Here is a 24115-nt window from a genome sequence, read left to right on the forward strand (position 1 = left end):
TCGCCTCAAACCGTGCATCTTGGCGCCTCACAGTTTGGCGGGCAGCAACCTTCTTTGAAGAAGACCGCAGAGCCCACCTCACTGACAAAAGGCAAAGGAGGAAAATCCCAACACCCAACCCCAACCAACCAATTTTCCCCTGCAGCCGCTGCAACCGTGTCTGCCTGTCCCGCATCGGACTTGTCAGCCACAAACGAGCCTGCAGCTGACGTGGACTTTTACCCCCTCCATAAATCTTCGTCCGCGAAGCCAAGCCAAAGAAAGAAGACATGAATCTGGTAAGATTTGTGTTTTATCAATCTGGTTGATTACTTCCAGGAGGGGAGGAATTAATAAATCTTTAAATGTTTTATAGAATTCTATTGGGAATCCATCCTCTCCTGGTGTCTTATTATTTGGTAATTTTTTTATTATCTCTTGTATTTCTATTATTCCAAATGGTTCTGTTAATTTATTTTGTTCCTCTATTTGTAGTTTTGGTAATTCAATTTTAGTTAGAAATTCATCTATTTTCCCTTCTTTCCCTTCATTTTCAGTTTGGTATAATTGTTCATAGAATTCTCTAAAGTTTTCCTTGATCTCCTTTGGATTATATGTGATTTGTTTGTCTTTTTTCCTTGATGCCAATACCATTTTCTTAGCTTGTTCTGTCTTAAGCTGCCATGCTAGAATTTTGTGCGTTTTTTCACCTAGTTCATAATATTTCTGTTTTGTCTTCATTATATTCTTCTCCACCTTATATGTTTGTAGTGTTTCATATTTTATTTTTTTATCTGCCAATTCTCTTCTTTTAGTTGTATCTTCCTTCATTGCTAATTCTTTTTCTATATTTACCATTTCCCTTTCCAACTGCTCTGTTTCCTGATTATAGTCCTTCTTCATCTTGGTTACATAACTTATTATTTTCCCTCTAAAGAACGCTTTCATTGCATCCCATAGTATAAACTTATCTTTCACTGATTCCGTATTTATTTCAAAATACATTTTAATTTGTCTTTCAATAAATTCTCTAAATCCTGCCTTTTGAGTAACATGGAGTTTAATCTCCATCTATACATTCTTGGAGGGATGTCCTCTAACTTTATTGTCAATATTAAGGGTGAATGGTCCGATAGTATTCTAGCTTTATATTCTGTTTTTCTTACTCTATCTTGCATATGAGCTGATAACAAAAATAGGTCTATTCTTGAGTATGTTTTATGTCTAGCCGAGTAATATGAATATTCCTTTTCCTTTGGGTGTTGTTTCCTCCATATATCCAAAAGTTGCATTTCTTCCATCGATTTAATTATAAATTTGGTTACTTTGTTCTTTCTGTTAATTTTTTTCCCAGTTTTGTCCATATTTGAATCCAAATTCAGGTTGAAATCCCCTCCTATTAATATGTTCCCTTGCGTATCTGCTACCTTCAAAAAAATATCTTGCATAAACTTTTGATCTTTTTCGTTAGGTGAATATACATTGAGTAGATTCCAAAACTCCGAATATATCTGACATTTTATCATTACATATCTCCCTGCTGGATCTATTATTTCCTCTTCTATTTTAATTGGCACATTTTTACTAATTAATATAGCTACTCCTCTTGCTTTTGAATTATACGACGCTGCTGTTACGTGTCCTACCCAATTTCTCTTTAATTTCTTGTGCTCCAATTCAGTTAAATGTGTTTCTTGCACAAATGCTATATCAATTTTTTCTTTTTTCAGTAAATTTAGCAGTTTCTTCCTTTTGATTTGGTTATGTATTTCATTAATATTTAAAGTCATATAGTTCAGCGTAGCCATTTTATACTTTGTTTATGTTCCCTTTCCGTTTCTCCATCATTACCTTTCCTTCTTATCCATTTCTGCTTTCTTGTTTTGAACACTTTATAAAACAACATTTCTAAAACATCAAACATTTTCCCTATTCTCCTATTTAAAACTTCTTTAACCCCAATCTCCCCTCCCCTCCTGAGTTGTCCTTTATCCCTTGTCGGACAACCACATCTCCCCTCTCCATTTGGATTTGCGAATTCACTCGCAAACGTCAGCTGATTTTGCAGTGACCGTAACTCCTCCCCACCCAGCCCCCCCCAGAAAAATTTCAATTTTCATATGTAACAAAGGTCACTCTTTTAATTCCCTCCTTATTCCCTCTATTCCATTTCCCTCCCTTATTAATTCTTGTCTATACTCTATATATTTTCCTCTAAATACGGATACATTCATGTATGCACACTATATATATACACACATATACCCCTTTACACATATACATATAGATCGTAGTCATTTTTACTCTTATTACATGTCTTCATCTCTCTGCTTGTTTTTTAGTTGTTCTGCAAATTTCCTTGCTTCCTCTGGATCCGAGAATAGTCTGTTTTGTTGCCCTGGAATAATTATTTTAAGTACCGCTGAGTACCTTAACATAAATTTATATCCTTTTTTCCATAAGATCGTTTTCGCTGTATTGAACTCCTTCCTCTTCTTAGTTCGCAGTCTTTTGTACTCTCGTTACACGTCTTCATCTCTCAGTCTATTTTGTAATTGTTCTGCAAATTTTCGTGCTTCCTCTGGATCCGAGAATAGTCTGTTTTGCTGTCCTGGAATAAATATTTTCAATACCACTGGATGCTTTAGTATAAATTTATACCCTTTCTTCCATAAAATTGCCTTCGCTGTATTGAGCTCCTTTCTCTTCTTCAGGAGTTCAAAACTTATATCTGGATAAATAAAAATTTTTCGCCCTTTGTACTCCAGTGGCTTGTTGTCCTCTCTTACTTTCTCCATTGTTTTCTCCAGTACCTTTTCTCTTGTAGTACATCTTAGGAATTTTACTAAAATGGATCTTGGCTTTTGTTGTGGTTGTGGTTTAAAGGCTAATGCTCTATGTGCCCTTTCTATTTCCATTTCTTGCTGTAGTTCTGGACATCCTAAGATCCCGGGGATCCAATCTTTTATAAACTCTCTCATATTCTTGCCTTCTTCATCTTCCTTAAGGCCCACTATCTTTATATTATTTCTTCTGTTATAATTTTCCATTATATCTATTTTCTGAGATAACAGCTCTTGTGTCTCTTTAACTTTTTTATTAGATTCCTCTAATTTCTTTTTTAAGTCCTCTACCTCCATTTCTACTGCTGCTTCTCGTTCTTCCACCTTGTCCATTCTTTTTCCTATTTCTGATATGGTCATATCTATTTTATTCACTTTCTCTTCTGTACTGTTTATTCTTCTTCTTAAATCACTAAATTCTTGTGCTTGTCATTCTTTAAATGAATCCATGTGTTCTTTAATAAGAGAAAGTATATCCATTGTCTTGCCTTTCTCTTCTTCCATTTCTCTGTAATCTTCCTCTTCCTCTTCTTCCTCTGGGTTGGCCATCTGTTGTTTCTTTGTTTTCTTTTTCTTCTCTTCTTTCTTGTTTTCGTTGTCTTCTATGTTCTCATTTTGCTGCTGCTGTTCTGTAGCTGTCATTGCCAGCTGTGGAGATCGACTCCCCAGCTGGTCACCCCTCCCATCGGTGTGTTTTTTTGCATGCGCAGTTGCGCACTTTTACTGGGCTCAGCGAGCCATTTTTGTAGTCCACTTTCTACCGACCTGAGGGAGCGGGTTTCTCTCTCCACCGCGGGCCTCTTCGAACAGGTAAGGCCTTCTCCTTCTTCTTCCGTTGTCTTCTCTTCCTCTCTTCTTATCGTTGGTTTCGATTTTTCTTTTTTCGTCGCCATCTTCTTTCCACCTTTATATTCACTTTGCTTTAATTTTTATTTTTGTGCCTTTGTGCTTTCCTTTATTTTTTTCAACTTTTCTGGAGAGGGCTGGAGTTCACCGTCCGGCCACTACTCCATCACGTGACTTCCTCCCCAATCCTACATTCTCCATGTGAAGATATTTGCTCTGAACTTTTTAATTTGCCAGTGATTAGCAAATATTGATGGCCCCGAGTTTATGTACACCCCAGTAAATCATACCTGCTGCATGTATCAAAGATCTTAAATATCTCTATCAATCATGTAGCCCAATATTTTGGGGGAAATATTAATTCTGAAGGAGTACATGTATCTATGATGTGATGAATTTATTTTGATCAAACAGAAGACAAACTTCAGTCAGGGATTACCATAGAAATGTGATTTTAAATACTTAAAAACATAGACTTAAAAACTAGGCTTCATCATCACAGAGACATAAAAATTGCCGCACTTCAAATATGGAACAACTCTTTTATATTTTTTTTTTTACAGTGCAGTTACATCTGTTTTCGTTACAGTAGCTGAGAAAAATAACCATATTCAAAATGCTTACCTCCTCCTCCTCCCATCAGTGAAGAATTTGCTGCAGAGAAGAAAAGGAAAGTTAATATAACAGTTAACTTAGCACATTTATTTTTGCCACCACATGCATCAAAGCAGCCTGGAGCATAAATTCAATCTATGAAGAACAAGCAAGATCTAATTACTAACTGCATTGACCAGCTCGTTCCCAATAAATGTGATGGAAATCCTTTCTGTCATGTTCCATTCCACCACAATATTCCACACGGAAAAAAAAGTAATAAAGAAAATATTGGAAAGGCTTCAGCGGACCAGGCAGCATCTGTGAAAAAAAAATAAGATGAATATTTCAGCTTGACCTTCATTCGCCAGACTCACAGAAATAATACTTGCACCTAATATCAACCTTTTATTGAATCTTTCGATCTTATCCTTTTGTCGTTCTGTTGCAGATTGTTACTTTCATATCGGAGTTAAGCTCACCAAAATTGAATCCAGCCTCATTTTATGTTGTTGGGTCAATTCTAGAATCGAATCAGAAATTCGAATCGAATAGAATCAGAATTTATTGGCATGAGCCCATTACGAAATTCATTGTTTTTCAGCAGCGTTACACAGTGCTATAAATTGCATTTCTAAAAGAAATGAATAGTGCAAGAAAAAGGAGAAAGTGAGGTTGTGTCTGTGGTTCATGGTCCATCCAGAAATCTGATGGCAGAGGAAAGTAAGTCGTCCTTGTGCCACTGAGTCTTAGTCTTCAGGCTCCTGCACCTTTTTCCTGGTCAGTGTGAAGAAGGCAAGGCCTCCTCGATGGAGTGGTCCTTGAGGATAGAGGCTGTTTTCATATGACACCATCTCTTGTAGGTGTCCTCGATGGAGTGAGGACTGGAGCCCATGATGTCACTAGTCGAATTAACAACCCTCTGGAGAGATTTTCCTGTCCTGTGCCTTGGCACCTCTAAACCAAATAGAGATGCAACCAGACAGAATGCTGTCCATTACACACCTGAAGGCGTTTTCAAGTCTTTGATGGCATACTAAATCTTCTCAAGCTCCTCAAGAAGTATAGCCGCTGGTGAGCCTTCATGATTGCATCGACAGGGAGGCCCCAGGACAGATCCTCAGAGGTGTTGACACCCTTGTTCTCATGTTTTTTTAAATAATTTTTATCTAAATTGAGCTTATCTTTGCTAATGTCATTTACAGTAAAAGTCCAGAAATCCAGATGCCTAAAATCCGGTCCATCCGAGAATCAAAACTTCTCGAAAACTCTCAGACATTCAAAATTTGGGCTTTTGTGGGTGTGTGTAAGCGCCACAGATGCACAGAAGTTGTGGATATAAATATTTATTTCACCTTTGTATTTTACATGAAAAATTGTTTCATGGCCTGGTTGGCGTAGTGGCTTGTGCAACACCTTTACAGCACCAGCGATCGGGACTGGGGTTCGAATCCCATGCTGTCTGTAAATAGTTTGTACTTTCCCTCTGTGTCTGCGTGGGTTTTCCCCAGGGAGGGGTCCAGTTTCCTCCCACCCTTTGTAATGTACCAGCGGTTGTAGGTTAATTGGGTGTAAATTGGTGGCACAGGCTCGTGGGCAAAAATGGCCTGTTACCGTGCTGTATACCTAAATGTTTATAAAAACTATCTATTTTTACCCATCTAGTAAACCATTGTATGTATATATTTAGCTGTCTGGGCACACCCATTGGCCAACTGTACCTGTAACTACTCCCACAGACTCCTGAATAAAGGTGACTATCTCTCAGTCCCCTCCTCAGTTCGGGACAGTCGACCAGCATGGGATATGCCTTCATTCTATTGGGAATAAAAGCCTATCAGTTTGCTCAACTTCATTGATGGTGCATCAACCTGTTCATCTCTTCTTTATTCTCCACACATTGAATTTTAAATGTACTGCCTGAGAATCCAGAAAACCCAGAAGTCCAGACCAACCCAATCCCCAAGCAGCCTCGATTTTAGAGCTTTTACTTTATCATTCTACATATCCAAACTATTACTTATTATCTTCGCATGTAATTTTATAAATGTATGGCATACTCCCATTTTTAAAAATCACCATGAGATTCTTTGGCTTGGCTTCGCAGACGAAGATTTATGGAGGGGTAATGTCCACGTCAGCTGCAGGCTCGTTTGTGGCTGACAGGACCGATGCGGGACAGGCAGACACGGTTGCAGCGGTTGCAAGGGAAAATTGGTTGGTTGGGGTTGGGTGTTGGGTTTTTCCTCCTTTGTCTTTTGACAGCGAGGTGGGCATCATGAGATTACTACACATAAAAGCAACAACTCTGGAATGCATGCACATGTATAATGCAAACACAGGATTCTGATGCGAAAATATGGTAAACACTCTGCTGTCGTCAATGAACTGCCTGGTGCAGTGTTCTTGTGGTCCAGATGGTCTAACACAGAATAGAGAACCAGAAAGATGGAATCTGCCGATGACCTGCTGGCACATAGAATGATAGAACCACGCAGCACAGAAACAGGCCCTTTCGACCCTTCTAGTCTGTGCCAAACTATGATTCTCCCTAGTCCCACGGACCTGCACCCCGACCATAGCCTGGGGTACCTGTCCAAATTCTCCTTAAATGTTAAAATTGAGCCCACATTCACCACTTCAGCTGGCAGCTTGTCCCATGCTCCCACCTCTCTCTGTGTGAAGAAGTTTCCCCAAATGTTCCCTCTAAACAAGGGGTGGCCAACCTTTTAATTTTTAATTTAGACATGCAGCATGGTAACAGGCCATTTCGTTCCATGAGTGCATACTGGGGATATAGGTTAATTGGGCAGCCAAAATGGCCTGTTACCGCACTGTATGTCTAAATTAAAAATTAAAAGATTGATCACCCCTGCTCTAAACCTTTTCCCTTCCACCATGTTCTCTGGTTTGTATCTCACCTACCCTCAGTGGAAAAAGCTGACCTACAATTAGCCTGTCTAGACTCCTCATAATTTTAAATACCTCTATCAAATCTTCCCTCAAGTCCAAACCTGTTTAACCTTTCCCTGTAACTCAGTTCCTGAAGTCTGGGCAACATCCAAGAAAATCTTCTCTGCCCTCTTTCAATCTTATTGAGATCTTCCCTGCAGGTCGGTGACTAAAAGTGCACACAATTCTCCACCTCATCAATGTATTGTACAATTTTACTACAATCGCAGTTGGGGAATTGAAAGTGGCTTCAGTTCCTTACTGAGCTTGGAGTTTGATCCATAACAAGTCTCTCAAAGGGCCTCATCCCCATGGAAGTAAGTGGCACTATAACAGGTAACTCTTGGAGCTGGTGACCCTGCTTTTTTTGGACAGAAGTATGACAGGCTATCCTTTTGAAGGATTTGGGCACCTCAGACCGTAGCAGCTACCCCCAAAATTCTCCAGCCAGTTAGTCTTCACAGGTTTTAAGAACCCAGCCGGGTAAACCACCTGGGTTGGACACTTTCCGAGGTTTCTGCCTTTTGAAGGTCCTTTTCACATATCCTCAATGATTGGGAGCACAGAATTGGTGGGGATATAGGGGCTCGTGACGGTGCATCATTGATTTTGCATTCAAAGCGAACACTTAGCTTATCCAGAAGAAATCCTTCACTATTGCTGATGTCAACAATTCATCAATTCGGAAGCAAGCTGCACTTTGATGTTGAATTCCTAGTGGGTGGTCAGATGACCGGGACCGGGTGGTAAGACCCTGGTTGGGACATCAGCAACTCTGGTGGGTGGGCGGCCAGTGCCCAGGTGAGAGTCTGTGGTCGGGGTGTCGGGAGCCCCAGTGGGCAAGCAACTTGGGCCGAGGCGAGAGTCCACGGACAGGGTGTTGGGAGCTCTGGTGGAAGAGCGGCCGGTGCCCAGGCGAGGGTCAGCAGTCCAGGCATCAGGACCTCCAGCAGCTGAGGCCCAGGTGAGAGTCTGTGATCAGGGCATCGGGTGCTCCAGTGGCAAGCAGCCGGGGCCTAGGCAAGAGTCCGCAGTCGGGAGCTCCGGTGGGCAAGCGGTCGGGAGCTCCGGTGGACAAGCGGCCGGGGCCTAGCCAAGAGTTCGCAGTCAAGGCATTGAGAGCTCTGCTGGTCCTCAGTGCAAAATATGCAGACACATAAAATAGGGTGTCGACTTTTACACGCGATACAGTATATGGAAAATACCAGATTTTTGGGCCAAAAATAGTGGGGGGGGGGGAATTTTTTTTGTGCTATAACTATTACAGACGTATACAGAATAAGCTGAGTCTTCCAAAAATGAACATTGTTCTTCTAGCACTTCCCTGCATTGCTTCTGATGTTTGAATACAGACCTTTGTGTTCCTTTTTATCTCTTAAGACAGACTTGCTATCTAAAAGCTGAAAGCAATCATCTTCTGCGGAATAAAAACCAGAACTCATTTGTGCAGTAAAATGTTAAACAGGTTTACAATCAGCAACACATACATTTAAAATGAGAATAACAGTCTCAAAGAGTTCTATATCAAAATAGATTTCATATTTAATTGCAGATAAGTGGCTGTCAATCCTATTGAATGACACGTGGCAATTTTTCCTGAATGATAGTAAACTCTAGCATTTGGCCACGTTGTTTCTGCTTCCAAACCAACACTATTGCGGGAATCAACTATGAGGAAACTAATTTTTTCAACAAGAAAGCCACAGAAAGCTGACATTGGGCCTTCACAACCTTCCTTTCAGTTCTGCATCTGATCCTTCAGTTGAACAGAGTAGAACAGTTGGTGCAGCGGTTAGCGCAACGTTGTTACAGTGCCAGCGATCGAGACCGCTGTACGTTCTTCCCTATGTGGGTTTTCCCCTGGGGGCTCCGGTTTCCTCCCACCATTCGAAACGTACTGTGGGGGAGTGGGGGGGTGATGTGCTATCGAGCAGAAAAGCAGACATAAAACATAGAGGCTTTATTCCGCACAAACTTTCACAGAGCCGGCTGTGAGAGTAGCTTTGCTGGCTCTGAGATTGACCTCGAGGTGCAGTATGTAGCTTATATCCCGCAGTGGGGATTGGTCCATTCAGGTTGGCTGATTGACAGTCAACCAGGTGTTGCTTTGTCCTCCAGTGCTCTTCATGCAGGTACACAGGTTGCCCCCTGCAGTAGGCTAGTGGTGTATCACCACAGCAGGGTTATAGGTTAATTGGGTGTAATCAGGCAGCATGGGCTCATGGATCAATAGGGCCTTTTACTGTGCTGTATGTCTAAATTTAAATTTTTTTAAATGAATCTGGAAATTAGATATTTAATTTTATATACATAATTCGAGATTTAATTTAATTGTCATGTAATAAAGACTGCAATATTACACAGAATTTGTTTTCGTCTGTCATAAGGCAAACAAATTCACCATTGGCATAAATTGTCTGAAAGATATGCAAAACAAAGCAATTTATAACAACAGACGCCAATTCCTCTGTTACAATGCTTCTTTTAGCCTTTTTTTTTAATGGGGTTGGAACTGCACCAATATTTAATATTGCAAGTTTAATTAGATTGGCCCTTTGTGGCCCCTAGCTAATTACTGCAGCATGACATTCCCAGCAGAAATAACCACATGTTGCTGGTTCAATTCTCAGCTTCCTGGTGGGTTGGACTATGCCGTGGGTTTCTGACAGCCACAAAGTGGTGAATGCTCTGTTAGAAATGAATAATTAGGCAGTCTGTGTTCCAGTCACACTCGTGTGGGCCTTGGGATAAGGCAAAAAAAATTTCAGCGTTTCCAACCTGAGCATTCGTCTAATCAGTTGATTTTTTGCAGAGTGATTTAATTTTCTTTCAAGCTGTATATACTTTATCCAGTGGTGTAGATCAGGGAGGCTCAACAGTTTTTAAAAGCCAATACTGTTAAATAATGTAAAATCTACTTGGTTCACACAAGTCAAGTTTATTGTCACCTGATTGTACAAGTACAACCTGACGAAACAACATTCTCCGGTCCTCAGTGCAAAACACGCAGACAAACAACCAGACATAGCACACATACAGACAGACAATACATATGCAGGACAAGTATTTCATCTACACAACTAAATAAATAAATATAGTTTTGTGAACACGAGAGTCTTGGGTGGTCAGTGTGAGCCGTTCCTTTGATCGTTCAGCGTTCTCACTGCCCATGGGATGAAGCTGTTCCTCAGACTGGTGGTGCTGGCTCTGATCCTCCTGTATCTCTTCCCCTGACAGGAGCAGCTGAAAGATGGTGTGTGCAGGGTGGAAGGGGTCCTCAATGATTTTGCGCTAACTTCAGAAAACAATCCCAGTGGATCATATCGAGGAGGGGAGGGGGGGCGGAAGGAGACTCTCTGGCGCTTTTATGGTCCTGTGGATTAACCTTCGATCTATTTCTCTGCAGCAACCGTACCCCACTGAGATGCAGCCGACCATGACTCTCTCAATAGAGCTCCTGTAGAAGGTTGACATAATGGTGGCCGGTAGCCTTGCCCGACTCAGTCTTCTTAGGAAGTATAGCCACAGCTGTTGCACCTTCCTGACAAGTGAGGAGATGTTGAGTGTCCACGATATGTCACGAGTTAAGTGAACTCCAAGAAACTTGGTGCTATCCACTCTCTCCACTACAGAGTTGTTGACGTGTAGTGGAAGGTGGTCGTTTCTGGCCCTCCTGACGTCCACGATCATCTCCTTTGACTAGTCAACATGGAGACTCAGTCTGTTACTCTCACACTATATTCATTGAAGTCCTCTTCTCTCGTAACTATTTGCATAGTTCCACCCCATTTCTAAAAACAGCCAAGGTAAAGTCTCTTACAGTTACTCCACATTTTAAGTTACCTAATAAAAGCAGAATTGAAATTTCTGTTGTATTATTAGACACCTGCTAAATCTTCATTGCCAGAATATTAATGCAGCTTTGAAAGCTTGCAGGTATATTGTTACTTAATTCAGCTATTCCTTCATAACTCAGACAACTCAGGAAAGAGGTGTCGGTGCCACAAGACTCACACCACCAGGTTCAGGAACAGCTGCTACCCCTGCACCATCAGACTCCTCAACAACAAACTCAATCAGGGACTCTTACTTTTGCACTTTATTGATTTTTTTCTCTCCGTATTGCAGTAAGTTTGTTTACATTTCTTTATTTGTTTACATGTGTGCATTGAGTACAGTTATTTTTGCACAACTAATAAGTGGAGATTCTGCCCGACCTGCAGGAAAAAAAGAATCTCAGTGTTGTATGTGATGTCATGAACAAACTTCTTGACAATAAATCTGAACACTGAACAGTACTGAGCCCTCGATGAGATCTGGCTACCTCCTGAAGTCCAGGTTTCAGATTTATTGTCACACAAGTTTTTTGCCAGGGATGGTGGTGGATGCTGAAATACTGAGGGCATTTAAGGGACTCTTAGACATTCACATGCACTCTTTTGGACCCCCTCCTGAAATATTAACCGTTTAATTCATGTACATAACAAAAAGTAAACATTGTGTGTTTCTTCAGTAATCGGCACCATACTTGACTCGACTAAATCCTGGGTCATGGGCTGACGATGTCATGGCAATGTCATCAGCCCATCCCTAGCCAGCCACTTGCAGCAGAAGTACACTGACAAAGCAGGGTAGAGCGCTCGAAGAAGAATCAGAGATGGTGTCTTGGGGCCGCTCACGGAGCACTTATGGAGGTGGGGTCAACGACGTGAGGGCAGAGAATCTCCACCTTTACAGTCACATATTTTAAAGGTCTATGGGGTAGGGAGGGTTTAGTACCTTTTTTAGGGAGGAATATATGGGTCAGCACAACATCAAGACCTCTGTGGTGGAATGTAGTACTGCAGGCATGACCTCAATGGGCTGGGCAGGCTGGCCCAGTAGCTGGAGCTTCTACCTGTAAGATCCCTAATAAAGGCTGAGAGCCCTTGTCTCCTCCCTCATACCTGCCTTGGATGTGAGCCAGCAGCAGGTAGAGGCATGCCAAGGTTTTCTGATTAATAAAGCCTTTGACTACTTGCTTCCTGTCTGCGAGTAGTCATTGATCGCGCTACAATTTATTCATCAGAATTTTAATTCCCATGGACAAGGCGATTAGATTGGAGAAGCTGGAAACTGACCTGAAGGAACCAGAGGCCTTCGTCAGGTTCGACATGTGGCTACATTGCTTGAAGACCTACATGTGGTGCCACGTGATCGATATGACCTGCTCTTCACAGCGGTGGACCACCAAACATATCAAATAATCCACGATTGTAATGGTTACAAGGAGGCAATGACCTTAGTGCAACAGCAATACGGAGCCCTGATGTAAGCTCGTTACCAACTGGGCACCCGACGCCAGGGCCCTGGTGAGTCAGTCGACAATTTTGTAGGGGCCATGTGGGAGCTGGGGCAAGCCTGCTGGTGTTGGAATGTGACTGCAGCGACCTACCAGGAGGAGCTTGTACGTGACAGGTTAGTCGCGGGCTTCCGCTCAAATCACATAAGAGAGCGACTCCTGGAGAAGGGCGACTGGTCCCATCGCTGGAGACTGCCCAAAAGAACTCAGAGGCCTACTCAGCAGGCTACGCAACCAATTGGTGAGGAGAACAGGCGACGCCATCTTTGGACTTGGGGTAACTGACTACCTCGGCCACCGCCAAGCACACGAGGTGCAACTACTGCAGCCCAAGCAATCCACAGAAGTACTGTCCAGACCATACTGTGACCTGCTAGAACTGCCAGAGGAAAGGACACTGCTGCGTACAGACCGCAACCCGCATCACCATCTTGGGCCGACCCATTTCTGTTGTCATTTCCAGTGGCTGAGATCCAAACATCTGGAACAGGTGCGCAACGACACAGGGTGACGTCATATCCAGCTCCTCTTCCAGACTCTACCATGTGCGATCCATGGGGCCGGCCATCTTCACGATCTCCCGGGTGGCCATCTTGGTAGCAGCTGTCCTAACAATATAACAGCAGCGACTCAGACAGTGGGCTGATGGCTTGCATTGTGCTGGACCACAGCAGACCACACCAACTGGGGCGATCGATGATGGTCATTGAGGTAAATGGCCACACCACAAGCTGCCTGTTTGACACGGGAAGCACAGAAATTTTCATACACCCAGGCACGGCCAAACGTTATTCCCTGACCGTGTTCCTGGTGAAGTGCAAGGTAGCGCTAGCTGCCAAATCCCTCCCTGCAGAGATCACTGTGACCCTCACTGTTAGGGGCACAAAATATACTGGAGCTGGATTTCCAGTGCCAGCTTAAGGGTGGGCTGATGCAATTTCACTGACTCCACCCACCCCCCTCACTATCAGTAATAACCAGTTTCCGGAGGGCCCTACCCATTCTCCTGAATAGGCCCAGTCACACAACAGAATGCTGAGCAGGGCGTCCTACCTGTGGCTTGAAGTGGAGCGACTGCAGGGGGGAGGGTATGTCTGCGAGTGGTCATTGATCATGCCACAACCTCATGCAGTAAACAATGAATATTAAGGATAAAGATTAATTGACTCAGAGTCCAACACATCGGAGGACAACAAAACACTGTTAATGATTCAAGAACTGCGTGGTGTGAAAGGTTTGAGCAATTCCCCAGTGGATGTTATTATTCTTTTGATTGCATTTTAGTACTGGATTTGCTAAAAGCATAAAGACATCACAAAATACAGTTTAAGTGGTCATACAACTGCCCGTACATTTTCTTATGCATTATTCTACCAAAATTTCTATATTCTTGCATCATCAGATAACATTCAATCCTAACACTCTGCTTTGTGTGATAAGATTTTAGTCCACTGACGACTTTAATATAGCTTGCCAGGTAACAACTCGCATTCTCCCTCTGACCATACCTCTTTAGTTTTCGAAATTGTTCCATTGAGTTGTTTTCACAAGAAGGTACATCCACGATATCAATATCCCACATTAAATTCAGACAAACAGATTGTCTTGGAGACACTTTATTTTTCCTTAAACACCTGTAAGCTATTAATTGCCCAGTAATGGGAACACCTGGAACATCTTAAATGGAAACATCAATCTGTTAATTAGCTATTAGTAGGATTCCACAGTACACCTATAACTTAGAAATGGGCTGTGCCTTTGCAAGGAGTCTTCATTCGTTCTAATCCAGTAGTTTCCAAACTTTTTCTTTCCACTCACATCCCACCTTCGTAATTCCTTTGTTAGAGAACTCTGTGATTAGTAAGGGATTGCTTAAGGTGGGATGTGAGTGGAAAGGAAAGGTTGAGAACCACTACTCTAGACCCAATTGTTACTGAAATATTATGCTTGAGAAAAATTATCATCGGGCCATTTCCTTTGGGAGTTCTGAAACTTTCCTTTGGGAGTTCGGAATAAGTCAACGAGGGATGATTAAAACAGTTGTTTTCAAACTTTTTTCTTTCCACTCACATACCAACTTAATAATCCCTTACTAATCACAGAGCATCTGTGACATAGGGATTACTTAAGGAGGAATGTGAGCAGAAAGAAAGAAGTTTGAAAACCACTGTATCGAAGTCTTCCAAAGACAGGATTTTTAGTGATTATCTTGCTTTCGACTGAGATGCTACAATACAGCTGTCTGCTTTCAATCAAAGGAGTAAAACAGCTTGCTCCCTACTGATCTATTAGCAACTTGCTATTCCTCACCCCAAGCCAACAAGCCCTCAGGCATCAAAAAAAAACAAGTTGGGAACCGCGCGTGTTTGGAGATGAGAAGTATGAAGCATTTGACTGCAGAATTTGAAATCCTGACATCACTGTTGTTTCCTTGACACTAATATTCAGAAAATATGCCCAATGTTCTGAACGTGGCAGAAAATCCCCACATCCACAACTGCAGAAAATGATGCTGAGAAGCATACATGTGTGAAGCATTATAAAATCTGAAGCTGCCTGGGAGAAAATAAAAATTTGTGATAAAGGGCATTTTGTTCTTGCTCAACTACAGACTAGGATGGGAGGTGCAGAAACACATTTAATTTTTTTTAATTTATAAATTTAAATTTAGACATACAGCATGGTAACAGGCACTTTCAACCCATGAGCTCGTACCGCCCAAATAATGCCCAATTAACCTATACCCACAGTATGATTCCAATGGTTGAAGGAAACCGGAACCCCAAGAACTCGCAGACACAGGGAGAACATACAAACACCTTTCAGACAGCACAGGATTCGAACCCCAGTCCCAATCGCTGGTGCTGTGAGGATGTTGCGCTAGCCACCTCATCAACTGTGCTGTCCTAATGACCTAAGCCATGTCAGACATAAGAGATGAAAACATTTTTCCAAGAATGAAAAGTAACAATTTATCTCAGAAATAGTGACTTTCACAACTCAGTGTTCTCACCTATTAATTCCTTACCTTCACTTTCATTTTATTTATATAGCACGCTTTTTTCCAATTTGCATTTACCAAAATGCAGTACAAACCAAGGCAATCAATCAAAATTAGTACAACTATTTACAGAACAACAGATTAAGGCATTATAAATAGACCACAATTGCAGTGAATAGTGCAATACTGTCAGAGGTTAGGAACATACAAGGGGTTTCAGACGTTAAATACTAATGATAGAAGGTATGTTTTTACCTGGATTTAAAGCAGTTGAGGGAGGGGGCTAGTTTAATAGTCAGGGGATGCTGTCCTACAGTTTGGGGGCCGCAACCATCAAGGCCTGGTCTCCCCTTTGTGTGCGCTTAGTACATGGAACAGCTAGGCATCCTGTGGGAGCTGACCTGAGCTGCTTGGGAGCAGAGTAGGGCATAAGCAGATTGGAGATATAGCGGGGGCAAGGTTATTGAGGGCCTTATATGTAAATAGCAGCAGCTTGATTCTAAGCCACACCAGCAGCGGCTGGAGGGAGGACAGAATTGGGGTGATATGGTCCCTTTTCTTGGCATCTGTCAGGACCCTAGCCATGGCATTCTGAACCAATTGGAAGTGGGTTAGGGAGGACTAGATGATCCCAGTGTATAGACAGTTAGCGTAGTCCATACGTGAGAAGATAAGGGCAAGAATAACCCTTTTGAGGTCCGTGAGTAAGAGGTACGAATTTATTTTAACAATGTTGCGGATCTGGAAAGAGCAGGCCTTCACCACGGCATTGATCTGTTTGACAAATTTGAAGGCAGGGTCGAATAGCCACCCCGAAAGATTTAACATAAGGTTTAATAAGAGTGGATAGATTACCTAGTGAGTCACGTAACTTTTTGGTGAAATTAAGGGGCCATATAGGATAATCTCAGATTTTGTCTCATTAAGTTGGAGGATGTTGTGAGCATTTTATGTCTTCCAGACAGTTGGTGAGGTTGGTGATTTTTGACTGGTCAAACGGTTTCAGAGGGTCGTTGGGAGGACATGCCATGTTTCTTCAATCATATGCCCGAGGCAGAGCATGTACTGCGAGAGAAGAATGGGGCCAAGGCTGGATCCTTGCGGAACCCCACAGGAGAGGGTGACTGAGGCCGATGTTTAGTTGCCCATGTTGACTGTGAAAGCCCTGTCAGCAAGGTAAGATTTTAACCAGCCATTGATGCCAACCTCATGCTGGAGATGGTCTATCGGAACAGCATGATCGACAGTGTCAAACGCTGCACTGAGTTCTAGGAACACTAGAAGAGCGGCGCTACCCAAGTCCATGGCGAGGAGTAGGTCATTGTATATCCTCAATAAGGCAAACTCCATGCTGTGGTGGACTTTGTATCCTGATTGAAGCTTTTCCATTATTTTATTTTGGTGAAGGTAGGGATAATTGTTTAAAGATTTCTCCCTTGGCCTGCTGGAATTATTTGTTTCTCTTCCTTTCATTCGTGTAATTCCAGAGTGGAAGAAAAATCCTCAAGATTCGAGATTCAATTTATTGTCATGTCATAAAGAAAGTCCAATATTATACAAAATTTATTTTAGTCTGCCATAATTGCAGACGGTGTCGCCATCGGCAGAAACTGCCTGAAATTCCTCTTGCAGTCAGAGAAAGAGAAGCAAAAGAGAGTCCCCTCAGAGAAACCAAGTGTCCATGCATTCACCTCCAGCATTACCACAGCCCCATGAAGCCGCAGAGTCCAGTCCAAACCATCAGCAGCCCGAGCTCCAGATTAGAAGCTCCGAGACGATCAACTATTTACTTCAGCACCCTCTCACAGTCCAATTCCCATTCCTGGTCCCCCTTCAGCCAGTCTCCAGCAATCAGAATCAAATCAGAATTTATTGTCATGAAGAGGTCATGAAATTCAGTGTTTTGCAGCAGCATCGTGCAAACATTCATATTATAATTCAATAACATATATAAAAAATAAAAATAGTGCACAAAAAGTAAGGCAATGTCATTAGTTCATTCATTATTTAGGAATCTGCTGGCAGCAGGGAAGAAGCTGTCCTTGTGCCGCTGGGTGTTCATCTTTAGGCTCCTGTACCTTTTCCCTGATGGTAGCAGAGTGATGGCCTGGGTGCTGGGCATCTTTGAGGATAGAGGCTGCTTTTTTAGGACAATGCCTCATGTCGATGTCCTCGATGGAGTGAAATCTGGGGCTTGTGATGTCGCAGGCTGATTTAATAACCTCTGGATTTATTCTTGTCCTGAGAGCTGGTACCTCCATGCCAGGCATCCAGCCAGAATTCTATCCACGGTAACACCTGTAGAAGTTTTCAAGAGTTTTTGGTGACATATCGATTCTTCTTAGACACCTCACAAAATATAGCTGCTGTTGAGCCTCCTTTGTGATTGCATCATCATGGAGGCTCCATGACAGACCTTTTGAGATGTTGACACCCAGGAATTTGAGGTTCTTGACCCTCTCTACCACTGAGCCCTTGATCAGGACTGGGTCGTGTTCCCCTGACTTCCTTCTGAAGTCCACAATCATCTCTTTTCTTTTGCTAACATTGAGCGCAAAGTTATTGTCGTTACACCATTCAATGAGCTGATCTATCTCCCTCTTCCTCGTTGCCCAGTATGAATACCTCATCGCAATCCACAGTCACCAGCAGCCCACAGCCTGTGTGGGTTCCTCACCTCGAGTCGCCAATAGACCTCAGCCTGTGTGTTCCACAGCCGCAGAACCTCCTGCTGGTCCACCACTATGGTCACTGTGCCCGTGGGCCATCTCCTCTGCTTCTCCTTCTCAAATGGGGGGGGGTGTTTTCCCCGATTTTTAGTGCCCTGCGCCAGACCTCTGCTTCCCCAGACACTGTAACTGTGATAGGAGAATTTAGAGGTAGTTTGGGAAGAATTGTCAGAGCAGCTTGCACACACACATTTTAAAACACAGAATCTTTGCATGACTTTTGCAGAATGCTTTTTGCAGGAGGCAATAAAGTATCGACGCAGCTTGCCTGGGAGAGCATGTGATCTTTGCAGGCAGAGGAGAAGAGCTTTGCTCTCAGAGAGGGAGGGTGTGAAACAGAGAGAGAGGAGACAGAAATCCATTCCAGAGGGACAAGCTGGCAAACTTTGGAAGGTTGCCTGGTCGAAGGAGAAAACTGGTGATGTGAAAGGTGGCCTGAAAGAAAGAGGATCATCTGGAGAACCCTGAAGGAGGCAAGTTTCGTCAGCAAGACTGATTGAGAAGGAATCAGTTGTGGACGTCCTGGAAGAGGAATCTCTCTCTGAAAACCAACAAGAACCCTCCTGAGTGATAACCATTTGCCTGTTAAGCACCAAAGAGTGGTGAACTTTGTTAATGCTAACTTCTGTGCACAGTACAAAGAATTGCCTGCAACCGGTGAGATTGGACTGTGAACCAAATAACTTTTCTAATCTTAAGTATACATTGCACACACCCACGCTTAGTATTAGAGGGGGGATTAAGTCAGTTAGGTAGGTTAAGTAAGTAGGTTAAGTAATCAGTTAAAGTTTAATTCTGTTTCCTTGTTCAATTATAATTAAAAACTATTGTTGCTGGTTTTTGGGGTCCTCTGGACTCCGTAACAGTAGCCCCCCCCCCCTCCTTGTGGCTACTTCTGAGCATAGGTGCCACCAGGCATCAGGCGCAGACCAGTATTTTTAAATAAAACCACCACCGGCTCCATTTACAAGTCATTTAAAGCCTGTGCGGAGTTGCTGGCAGTTGGACTTGGTGGATGGACCCTGTGGGAACGCACCCTGCCCTCTGCGGTTCACACCAATGGTAGCCCTCGCGTTAAAGCAGCTCCGACAGCACTGCCACTTGCCTCCAATAAACAATAAACTGCCTTACCAAAAGAAAACACAGTAGAACATTCAAGCAAAAAGCAAATGGATGCAATCTGTAACTCTTTGAACTTGCAGCACTCTTTCACTTGGTAACACTGAACTGCTCCATAATACAGGTATCCGCTTTTCAAAGGTTCACTTTACGACACTTCGCTTTGACGAAAGACCTACATTAGTACCTGTTTTCGCTAACCGAAAGAGGATTTCTGCTTTTACGAAAAGACAAAAAATGAAAATAGCATTCAGCGTTTGTTTTGCAGTGAGCCGTTGTAGAGACGGCATGCATCCAGAGCAGCAAGTGTTGGCGCCGCCAAGCTCCTTCCCCCGGGAACGACACTCAGCACCAAGCCGCTATAGCTTTGAACTGTGTCTGGGAGCATCTGTGCTTTATCTCGATTTATTTTGTGCATGATGTGTCCTAAGGTATCAGAAAAGCCTAAGAGAGCTTGTAAGGGCATTGCACTTAGCGTAAAACTGTAGCTGTTTCAATCGTGTTGGATGAAATATAAACATATATAACTATATACAGCACAGAACAGGCTAGTTTGGCCCTACTAGTCCATACCAGAACAAATCCCCACCCTCCTAGTCCCACTGACCAGCACCTGGGGTCCATACCCCTCCAATCCTCTCCCCTCCATGTAATTATCCAGTCTTTCCTTAAATGTAAATAACATCCCTACTTCAACCACCTCCGCCGGAAGCTTATTCCACAACCCAACCACCCTTTGCATGAAGAAATTTCCGCTCATGTTCCCTTTATAATTTTCACCCTTCAATCTCAAACCATGGCCTCTGGTTTGAATATCCCCCACTCTTAATTGAAAAAGCCTATCCACATTGACTCTCTCTGTCCCTTTTAAAATCTTGAACACTCCATCAAATCCCCCTTCAATCTTCTATGCTCCAGAGAGAAAAGCCCCAGGCTGTTCAACCTTTCTCTGTAACTCAAACCCTGACATCCTGTCAACATTCTCGTGAACCTTCTCTGCACTCTCTCTATTTTGTTCATATCCTTCCTATAATTTGGAGACCAAACCTGCACACAGTATTCCAAATTTGGCCTCACCAATGCTTTGTACAATTTCATCATAACATCCCAACTCTTGAATTCAATACTCCGATTTATGAAGGCCAACATTCTAAATGCCTTCTCCACCACTCTATATACCTGAGTATTGACTTTGAGGGTACTATTTACCATAACTCCTAAATCCCTTTGTTGCTCTGCACTCCTCAATTATCTACCATTCAATGTATATGACCTACTTAGATTTGCCTTTCCAAAATGCAACACTTCACACTTATTCGTATTAAATTCCATCAGCCATTTCTCAGCCCACTCCTCTAGCTTTCCTATATCTCTTTTTAAACTACGGTAATCTTCCTCACTGTCCACAATACCACCAATCTTTGTATCATCTGCAAACTTACTTATCCAATTCACCACCCCTTTTTCCAGATCGTTAATATATGTAACAAACATTAGTGGACCCAGGACTGATCCCTGAGGAACTCCACTAGTCACCAGCCTCCAATTTGACAAACAATTTTCTACCAGTACTCTCTGACACCTCCCATCCAACCATTGCTGAATCCATTTCACTACCTCCTTATTTATACCTAATGCCTCCACCTTTTTTCCTAACCTCCTGTGGGGAACTTTGTCAAAAGCTTTACTAAAGTCTAAATAGACAACATCCACACCCTTCCCTTCATCAATCTTTTTTGTAACCCCCTCGAAAAACTCTATAAGGTTTGTTAAGCATGATCTACCCCTGACAAAACCATGCTAACTACTAACTATCAATCCCTGTTCTTCCAAATATTTGTAAATGCCATCCCTCAGAACATTTTCCATCAACTTACCCACCATAGACGTCAGACTCACAGGTCTATAATTTCCAGGCTTACATTTGGACCCTTTCTTAAACAGCGGAACAACATGAGCCACCCTCAAATCCTCTGGCACTCCCCCGTGACCAGTGACATCCTAAGTATCTCTGTTAATGGCCCCACTATCTGTACACTAGTCTCCCTGAGTGTCCTTGGGAATACTTTGTCCGGACCCGGAGATTTGTCCACCTTTATCTTTTTTAACACTGCCATCACTACCTCCTCGGTTATCCTTATATGATTCATGACCTCCTCACTATTTTTCTTTACTTCAGCTGGTGCAATATTTTTTTTTCCTTAGTGAATACCGAGGAAAAGAAATCATTTAAAATTTTCCCCATTTCCTCTGACTTCTCACTCAGCCTACCCTCCCTATCTACAAGGGCTCCAATTCTATCCCTCACTAATCTTTTACTTTTAATGTACCTATAGAAACCCTTTGGATTTATTCTTACTCTGCCTGCCAAAGCCTCTTCGTGCCTCTTTTTGGCCTTTCTAATTTCTTTCTTAAGATTTTTTCTACACTCCTTGTAGTCCTCTTTCAATTTCTCATCACCCTGCTGTTTATACCTATTGTACACCTTCCTCTTTCTCCTAACCAAATTTCTAATATTCCTCGAAAACCAAGGCTCCCTATGACTTCCAGCCTTTCCTTTGATCTTCACTGGGACATATCCGTACTCTCAAAATTTCTTCTTTGAATCTTATCCATTCTTGATTTACATCCTTTACTGAAAAAATCATGTCTCACTCAATACTCCCCAAATCCATTCTTATTCCTTCGAAATTTGCTTAAAGACATTGGAGATGCATTGAACTTCCCTGCGTCCACCATTTGTAATATTTACACACAGAGAAAAAGAAGCATGAAACCTGCTGAAGTTACTATTGCTTAGTCTCTTTTAGTCGGCATCCAGTAATGGCTATTTTTTTGGACTGGGAACGCTCCAAAACCTTTTCCCCATATAAATTAGTGGTAATTGCTTCTTCACTTCACGCCATTTCACCTTACGAAAGGTTTCATAAGAAGTCCCTTCTTTCGAATAGCGGGGGAAACCTGTACAGCCCACAGTTGTGAGTGGGATTAAAGATGAAATTACTTGCACTGGCAGTATATCAGCAGTTTGCTTCCTGCGTCCAAGCACAGTTCATTGACTAAATGTTACTCATTCCCTGATGAAAGCTTGAAAAACTCTGTTAAACATAAAGATTGCAGATAGTTTTAACTCAAATAAGCCACTGACAATCTGTTAGCTATGATGGTGGTGCACTGGAGGGTTGCCTGCAGTTTGCAAAAGGGAAATGATTTGACTTGAATCAATATAAAACCTCCATGTTTCTGGATCAAAAGAAAGATTTCAAACGTTGACACAGACTTTAAAAGACACAATTGTATTTGACAAACACAAAATACTCTTTGAGGAGATACTAAATATAACAGCAGGAGAAATGTGAAGAGACATGAAAACATGTGGGAGCTTAGCACAGAAGACAGTGTATTGGATTCAAACAATTGCAAAATGCATTAGAAATTGGTTAGAGAAGTAAATGGGTACAGAGTTAAAGGAATTTTTTCCAGAGTGGTGGAACAATGATTTGGTGCAGTTCTGAAGAGTAAAATGTCTATTTTTTTCCATAAATTTAAATTTAGAAATATAGTCATTTTGGCCCACGTGCCTGTGCCACCCAACAAAACCCTACAACACCTGGCGCATTCAAACGTTAGGAGGAAGTCGGGGGACACGGCCCAGTCCTCATCGAGGGCTCAGTGGTGGAGAGGGTCAAGAACTTCAAATTCCTGAGGGTCAACATCTCTGAGAATCTGTCCTGGAACCTCCACATTGATGCCATCGCGAAGAGGGCTCGCCAGCGGCTATACTTTGTGAGGTGCCTGAGGAGATTCGGTACATCACCAAAGCCTCTTGTAAACGTGATTAAAACGATCTTAATTTCTTTTATCATGTGAGCTCCAAGTTGCTTGCAGTTCACTGAACTAGTGACCTATCGTGGACACTGAGCATCTCCTCACTTATCAGGAAGACACAACAGCAATTGCACTGCCTGAGAAGACTGAAGCGAGCAAGGATACCGGCCACCATTATGTCAACCTTCTACAGGAGCTCTATCGAGAGCATCCTGGCTGGCTACATCACAGTGTGGGTAGAGTTGCCGCAGAGAAATAGATTGGAGGTAATCCACAGGACCATAGAGTGGCAGAGAGTCGACCCCTCCCCACCCCACCCAACCCCTCAACATGATGTACCGGGATCATTTTCTGAAAAGGGTGTGCAAAATTATTGAGGACCCCTTCCACCCTGCACAGAGCATCTTTCAGCTGCCCCCATTGTTATTTTTCTATTCACAGAGCCATCCACCCTCCCCTTGCTTGCTGCTGTGCCCACCCTTCCTTCTCCACCTACTACCTCTGCCTTTGCACCACGCCTCCCCCTTACCCTTTTGTTCGGATGTCAGCTGACATTTTTCGTCATCTTGATGAATGGTTCAAGCCTAAAACGTCAGTTACATATTTTTATATTTGATGTATAAATGATATTGTTTGACCTGCTGAGTTGCTCCAGCGTTGTGTTTTTCACTTCAGCCACAGTGTCTGCAGACTTTTGTGCTTAACTTTTAATATTTATTTGTATTGATGAAATACTTGTTCTGCATTTGTTTGCCTGTGTTATGTCTGGTTGTGTGTCTGTGTGTTTTGCATCGAGGACCAGAGAACGCTGTTTCATTAGGTTGTACTTGAACAGTCAGAATGCAATAAACTTGACTTGACCAGATTTGATCAGACTTGACTT

The 24115-nt window shown here is 42.6% G+C and overlaps 1 protein-coding gene across 3 annotated transcripts in view; it reads right to left on the minus strand.

The window, feature by feature from the left end:
• LOC138740839 (ADP-ribose glycohydrolase MACROD1-like) overlaps positions 1 to 24115 on the minus strand; it is a 1018717-nt gene that overhangs the window by 660813 nt on the left and 333789 nt on the right. For 2 of the 3 annotated variants that reach the window (XM_069894037.1, XM_069894036.1), the window contains exon 4: positions 4293 to 4322. The exons of the other annotated variant lie outside the window; for it this stretch is intronic. In XM_069894037.1, coding sequence (XP_069750138.1) covers positions 4293 to 4322 — 30 coding nt within the window. The remainder of the gene's footprint in view (positions 1 to 4292; positions 4323 to 24115) is intronic. 3 annotated transcript variants of the gene reach the window in all.

Source organism: Narcine bancroftii, chromosome 8, assembly GCF_036971445.1.
Source record: "Narcine bancroftii isolate sNarBan1 chromosome 8, sNarBan1.hap1, whole genome shotgun sequence".
Classification (NCBI taxonomy): Eukaryota; Metazoa; Chordata; class Chondrichthyes; order Torpediniformes; family Narcinidae; genus Narcine; species Narcine bancroftii.